Source organism: Propithecus coquereli, unplaced genomic scaffold (genome assembly GCF_000956105.1).
Source record: "Propithecus coquereli isolate 6110/MARCELLA unplaced genomic scaffold, Pcoq_1.0 Scaffold303, whole genome shotgun sequence".
NCBI lineage: Eukaryota > Metazoa > Chordata > Mammalia > Primates > Indriidae > Propithecus > Propithecus coquereli.
In genome coordinates, this window is record NW_012148653.1 from 153,765 (window position 1) to 161,339 (window position 7,575).

At 39.2% G+C, this 7,575-nt stretch overlaps 1 protein-coding gene across 1 annotated transcript; it reads left to right on the plus strand.

Annotated features, from left to right (window-relative positions):
- The first annotated feature begins 210 nt into the window (after positions 1 to 210).
- TCEANC (transcription elongation factor A (SII) N-terminal and central domain containing) lies at positions 211 to 6,239 on the plus strand. Its single transcript, XM_012649794.1, has 2 exons — positions 211 to 294; positions 5,170 to 6,239. The coding sequence occupies exon 2, from the start codon at positions 5,178 to 5,180 to the stop codon at positions 6,237 to 6,239; it is 1,062 nt and encodes a 353-aa protein (XP_012505248.1). The 5' UTR covers positions 211 to 294; positions 5,170 to 5,177.
- Positions 6,240 to 7,575: the final 1,336 nt, after the last annotated feature.

Here is a 7,575-nt window from a genome sequence, read left to right on the forward strand (position 1 = left end):
GCCACAGCACTGTAGCCCAGGCAACACAGTGAGACTCTGTCTCAAAAAAAAAAAAACAAATTTGACTCTTATGATCTTGTGGGGAAGGCAGATAATAAAAATGTTTTTAAATGTGATGAACACTGTGAATAAACACAATGTGCAAATTATTTGATGTTTTTAACAGGTTTCTTCATCCGTAAGGTGAAGATAAGCTGTATCTGTATTTCGGGATCATTGTGATGATTGAGGTGACAGGAGTCTGCATGGCACAGACAGTTGCTCAATGAATGTCTGTTACCTTCCCGTGAAAAGGTAAGTGAGGGAGGGAGTATTGGGAATTGCATGCATCGTGACACTTAAAACATTACAGTCACCAGTTGTCATTTGTAGAAAAGGTTCTTGGGGGCATTATACACAGCAGGTGTTTTTAATATTTTCTGATTTAAGAGGACTCATGTAGCAGAATCCAAAGTCAGAGAGATTCTGTGCATTCAGTCCAGGAGCAGGACGAGAGCTGTCTTTGGGGCTGATGGCAGCCTCACTGGGAGGTACTGCTGGGGAGGGCGGGGGTGCCTGTGTGTGGTTTAAATCAGAATCACCTGGAGAGCCGAACCAATACTCAGGTCCTACCTGCAGGGATTTTAATTCATTCTGTCTGCGATGAGGCCCTGGCATTGTTTGTTTTTGTTTTTTGTTGTTCAGTTTCCCCAGATGATTCTAATATGCAGCCAGCGTTGAGAACCACCAGTGGTGAGAGGTCAGCCAGGCTTAGGGAGCTGCTGGAGCAAAGGCACAGAGCTGTGTCCTTGTGGTTGAGAGTAGTCAAGGGGGAGGCCGGGGAGGTGCTTCTCATCAACTGGCCAAGGAGCTTGGACTCCATCCTCAGAGCAGAGGGGAGCTTCTGAAGATCTTTAAGCAGGAAAATGAGGGAATCTCTTGCTGAGATCTCTATTAGAGGATGATCCTTCTAACAAAGTGCCACAAATCAGAGTGAAGACAGTGGAAAAAGCAATTGTTGCTAGCCAGATGATGGAGAGCCCAGATAAGGTTTGGTGCCCTTCTGTGCATTTGCCCTAGCAGCTGGTGCCTGTCTGTGTGGAAATACCACCTGTGTTGTAATTGGCCGGTTTCTTATCTGTATTCTTTCTACTAGGCTGTCAGCTCCTTCAAGGCAGAGACTGTCTCTTTAGGCTCAGTATCTAGCACATACTACATTCAAAATAAATATTTGGAATGAATATGTAGAACTCTAAACTGGACACACAGCTTATTTTTGTCTTTTTATGGCAATTCTCAAAATTTTGTGTCCCGGTGGCTTCAGCATTGTACCCTCCTAGGGCAATAAATGCTTTATATCCACGATTGTCTTACAGGGGAATAGAAAGGGTGACAGGATTTACGTATGAAGGAGAATGGAGAACAGTATGGTGGTTCCTCAAAAAATTAAAAATAGAATTACTGTATGATCCAGCAATTCCACTTCTGGATATATACTCAAAAAAATTGAAAGCAGGGTCTCAAAGAAATATTTGTATACCTGTGTTCATAGCAGTATTATTCACAATAGCCAAAAGGTGGAGGCAACCCAGGTATCCATCCACAGATGAATAGATAAACAAGATGTGGTAAATTCAGACGATGGAATATTATTCAGCCTTAAAAAGAGAGGAAATGCTGACACATGCTACAACGTGGAGAAACCTTGAGGACATTATGCTAAGTGAAATAAACCAGACACAAAAGGATAAAACTGTATGATTCCACTTATGTGAGGTACCTAGAATAGTCTGATCCATGGAGACAGAAAGTGAAATGATGGTTGCCAGGGGTTGGGGAGAGAAAGAAATGGGGAGTTGTTTAGTGGGTACAGAGTTTGAGTTTGAGAAGATGGAGAAGTTCTGGACATGGATACACAGCAATGTGAATGTTCTTAACACTACTGAACTGTACACTTAAAATGGTTAAGATAGTAAACTTTGTTTTATAAAAAACATAAGTTTTACTAAAATTAAAAATCTAAAAACAAATATGAAAAAGTAAATAAAAGCATGAAATGAAGGGTAGCATGCTTTTTGGATGTTTACACATGAATACATTTAACTTCTATAGATTTACACAAGTGAGGAAAAAGTTTTGCTGGCAGTACAAACTGCTGCTCTCACCCCACTGAAACCCTGAAGCTACAGTTAGAATTCCCCTTCAGAATCTCCTTGAAACTCGGACCCTCAGCTGAGAAATTTTGACCTAAGTCAAATATTGCTTAACCTTTTTGTTAACTCTGGGCCTCTTATTAACCACCTTTTGGACATCTGGCAAACCTTAATCCTGATTTCTGCAGTAGTAATATATAGAGAATGCAGGCAGAATGAATGTTTCTTCTTTTTTAAGAAATTTTCCAACAAGTGGGGGAGGGCTCAAGTGTATTGAGCAGCTTGAAACTTTGTTATTGTGACATAACTGTATGACTTCCTCAAGATCTGAAATAGACAATTCTGAGAAAAATGTTCAGCAATTCTTAGTTTTCTGTGCTATCTCGCCTGTTCTTCATTGAGCCTTTGAGTCTTAGGAAGACCTCTTTTATTATTTTCAGTCTTTAAAGAAAAGGAAAAGAATTATCTTTAAGTACTGGTTCTCAATAATTAGGAAAATTATCTTAAGATCCTTAATTACTGAAGATCCTGAATTGATGGGCCCACTGAGTGAGTGTTAAACTGGCTTTAAAAACAAACAAACAAACAAACAAAAACCAGATTTTCTATATTCTAGTCCCTTCTGGTAGTAAAAATGCAAGACTCGGTCATCTTTGAGTCATCCCCACAGGGAAACACCAGTGAGAACCTCATGTTTGTGGCCAAGGGTACTTTTGAGATACAGTTTGAGGGGAGATGCAACTGTTTGAGATTCAGCAATTTCTGAGGAGATTATGAATGCTCATCTAAAAGTGTAGCCACCTTTAAGAGATAATACTCTCATTCCAGAGGAAAGGTAGGAAGAAGGTAGAAGGATCCGTTTCCCATACCATTTTTCAGTAGGCATGTATCTTAAATGCATATAGTTTATCATGAAATTCTGTTATACTAATAACTTTTCTGATTGTGAGAACAATACACGCTCATCACAGAAAATCCAGAAAAGAGTAAAAGAACAAATAAGAATCTCGTAAAATCATACCATTCAGAAAATGCCACTGTAAAATTTTGTGTATCTCTTTTCAGCCTTTTCACAAGGAATTTTAAAACAAAATTTGGATCAGATTTCAATAATAGCTTTATTCAGGTATAATTCACGTATTTAAAGTGTAGAATTCAGCGGTTTTTATTAATAGTATATTCACATTTGCGCAACCCATCACCACAATCAACCACCACGATCAACTTTAGAAGAATTTCGCCACCAACCCCCAAGAAGGACTCTGCACCCATTAGCAGCCACTCCCCCTTTCCCTTCACTCCATTGTTCTTTCCCCCTGAAGTCCAACCTAGGCAGCCACTAATCTGTTTTCTGTCTATAGATTGCCTATTCTGGATATTTTATATAAATGAAATCATACAATATGGGGTCTTTTATGTCTGGCTTCTTTCACTTAGCATAGTGTCTTCAAGGTTCATTGATATTGTAGTATGTATTAGGATTTCATTCCGTTTTATGGCTGAATAATATTCTATTATATGGATAGATCACATTTTATTTATCCATTCATGAGTTGATGGAAATTTGGGATTTTTCTACTTTTTGGCTATTATGAGTGAATAATACTGCTATGAACATTTGTGTATAAGTTTTTGTGCGAACATATGTTTTCATTTCTCTCGGGTAGATCTGCTGGATCATATGCTAATTATGTTTAATCTTTTGTTAATATAGTTTTACATTGTGATTTGTTTTCACCTAATGTTATGACTATTTTCTCATGTCGTTAAATATTCTCTAAAAACATGATTTTAAATGGTTTATTATTGTATCATACCAGGAGTGTGCCATATTTTTTTTTAACTATTGTCCTGTTTGGGGGCCTTCCATTTTCTTCTAAGTTTGAAGAAAGTTCTTACATATACAGTCTCCACATCTCTTATTTCCTTAAAGTAAATTTATAGAAGTAGAATTACTGAGTAAAAGGACATTACGTTTTATGCCACTTGTCAGGTGGTTTCTAAGAAGATGGCATTAATTCTCTCTGTAATCACTTCAGTGTTGTTAGCCTGTGTATGTTCAATGATTATTTAATATGAAATGCTGTAAAACGGAGCCCACGGATTTTTGAAAAGACAGGGCCCCTGCCATCAAGATGCTTATGTTCACATTTAGACATTTAGACCAGAGAGACAAATATAGATCCAAGGATATTATGTAGGCAAGGTTGTATACATTATGTGAGAGACAAATAGACTTGTTACATAAAGTAAACATTTGCTTCCCAGGATGAGATTCACACAGACATAATAATCGAGAAACTTTTTATACTTAAAAGTTTTTTAAAAATTAATGAAACCAAACTCTGTAGCATCTAGTTAGTCCAAAGTCATAAATCATCTGAATTGTTGAATCTGAACGTTTACCTTGTTCAGAAGACTCAGATGGCATCACAGAGTGGCCTGCTGACTTTTGGGAGACCCACCAGACCTAACTCTGGCTGGGTCCCAACCTGTGCTGTCTCACAGTTTCTTTAGACTGCTTAAGTCATTAGCAAACCCTTTTTTGTCCCGTTTCTTATTCTTTTATATTATAAACTCAGCAAGTAGTTCAGTTATATAGCTGAATATGGGGAAATGTAGTCCAGCATTGCTCAGCATTACTATATTGATGCTGACACCAGTGTAATTTCATCCCCAACAGGATCACCAAATTGCACCCAAATGAATTGATTAATCTTGCTCTAGAAAGATCATTTATTTTAAAATTGGAGGCAGAAAAGCTATAGCAGATCCTCCAGCAAGCCTCTTTTAAGCAGATGTTATGTAGAAGCTCTTTGCAATGCCACTTTTTTTTTAACTACTAAGAATAAGACTCTTGAAACTAAGCCATACCACCTTGCAGATTCCATTTTCTAACATGTCGTACACATTTATATTGCATAACTCCTTCAGAAAACATCGTGTAGGTAACTGGCAGAAAGTGCTATTTTACTGTCTAGAAGCTGCAACTAGCAAAGGCAAGCTTAAGAAAACTGAAACCTATTTTTCTTTGCAGCTGTAAATATGTCTGACAAGAGCCAGGTAGCTGCCAGAGCTTCCCTTATTGAGCAACTGATGTCTAAAAGGAATTTTGAAGATCTTGGCAACCACCTTACTGAGCTAGAAATGATTTATGTGACTAAGGAGCATCTCCAGGAGACAGATGTAGTCAGAGCTGTGTACAGAGTCCTCAAAAACTGCCCCTCAGTGGCTTTGAAAAAGAAAGCCAAGTGTTTGTTGTCAAAGTGGAAAGCTCTTTATAAAGATACTCCCTTCAAAGCAAGGAACAGTCCTAAATTATTCCCTACGAGTAGTAGTAAAGAAGAAAATTCAGGACTTTCTTATGACCCAAGTCAGGATGAGATACTGGATGCCTGCAATTCTAATTCTGTGCCATTGTCCCAAGAGGTTGCAAAACTCAGTAAAATTATTGTGCCTGAAAATAGTGCTATTCAAGTGGAGCCTAAGGAAGAGCATTTTGGGGGTGGTGACTCTAAATCCACTGGCAAAGGATCAAGTGAATTGCTGGATCCCACAACGCCCGTGAGAACTAAATGCATGGAGCTTCTTTATGCAGCTTTAACTAGTTCTTCCACCGACCATACAAAAGATGATTTGTGGCAAAACTTTGCAAGAGAAATCGAAGAGCATGTTTTTACTCTTTATTCAAAGAACATCAAAAAATATAAAACTTGTATCAGAAGCAAAGTTGCCAATTTGAAGAACCCCAGAAATTCTCATTTACAACAAAACTTGCTCTCTGGGACCATGTCTCCAAGAGAGTTTGCTGAAATGACTGTCATGGAGATGGCAAACAAGGAACTGAAGCAGTTGAGAGCTTCCTACACGGAATCTTGTATCCATGAACATTACCTTCCCCAAGTGATGGATGGCACACAGACAAACAAAATAAAATGCAGGCGCTGTGAGAAATGCAATTGCAAGGTCACTGTAATCGCCAGAGGAACACTTTTTCTTCCAAGTTGGGTGCGGAATTCAAACCCAGATGAACAAATGATGACCTATGTAATTTGTAATGAATGTGGGAAACAGTGGTACCATAGCAAGTGGGTGTGCTTTGAGTGATACATTTTTTTCTTGTTTGTTTTGTTTTTTGGAGACAGTCTTGTCCTGTTGTCCAGACTACAGTGCCATGGTGTCAGCCTAGCTCACAGCAACCTCAAACTCCTGGGCTCAAGTGATTCTCCTGCCTCAACCTCCTGAGTAGCTGGGACTACAGGCACGTGCCTCCATGCCCAGCTAATTTTTTATATTTTTAGTAGAGATGAGGTCTCGCTCTTGCTCAGGCTGGTCTCAAACTCCTGAGCTCAAGCAATCCTCCTGCCTTGGCCTGCCAGAGTGTTAGGATTACAGGCGTGAGCCACCGAACAGAGCCAAGTGATACCTTTTATTTGTATAAACCTTCTGTGCTTGTTCTTAAAATCTTACATGCACTAATCTTAGAAGAAGGAAAGAAAGTCATTCGCTGACGCTCACACCACCATCACTAAAAGTTATAGTTTGGGGAGAGAGTGGATAACTATTTGCATAGTACTTTGTGGTAATTTAGTATCTTGCTGTACTCAAGAGTGTGGTTGAGAACAGCTCAACATAACTGGGAGCCTTGAGAAATGCAGATTCTTAGGCCCCGCGCCACTGAATTGGATCTGAATTTTGGCAGGATCCCCAAGTGATCCTTCAGAATAGTCTGAGAAGCGCTGCTTAAGCAATAGGCCTGTGGTTCTCAGCAGTAGCTGCATATTAGACTCATCTGGGGAACTTTGAAACCCAGTGGTGCTGAGGGCCCACCTTAGAACAATTCAGTCAAAACCTATGGGATAGGACCCAGGCAGCAACATTGCTTTTTTCATTCCTCACTTTATTTTAAGCTGCAGCCAGAGTTGAGAATTACTCATAAATAGGCTCTCGTTCGATCCTTTTTACAGGTCTAAGAAAAGAGTGTCATTCTGGACACTTCACAAATGAGGAAATAGGTCCACAGAGGTGCGGTGACTTGCCCAAGCTACACAACCATAAATAACTCAAACGGACCCCAGATTTTCTTCCTGTAAATTCACTGTCCAAGACTGGCTCAATATTGACTTCTGAGAAATGTCTTCCTGGAGATGGGGGACTGAATGAATAGTATCTTTGGGCTCTAAAACTGTGTAGAGTTTCATTCTTTTCCGCTCTCTTTCCTCACTTTACAGGTGAGGAAACTTCATCCATGAAAGTTACCCTGTACCTCATCCCACAGTTAGAATTTTGTTTAGAGCCCTTTTGCTTAGTTGAAGGAGTTGTGTATGTTTTTTTCTTTGCAAAAGTTCTTCAGGGCATATAAACCCTTTAACTGTGACATTTAGTTTCCAATGTTAGGAACCTTCATGTTCTCAAGGGAATGTGTGTTAGGTCTGAAGTTCAA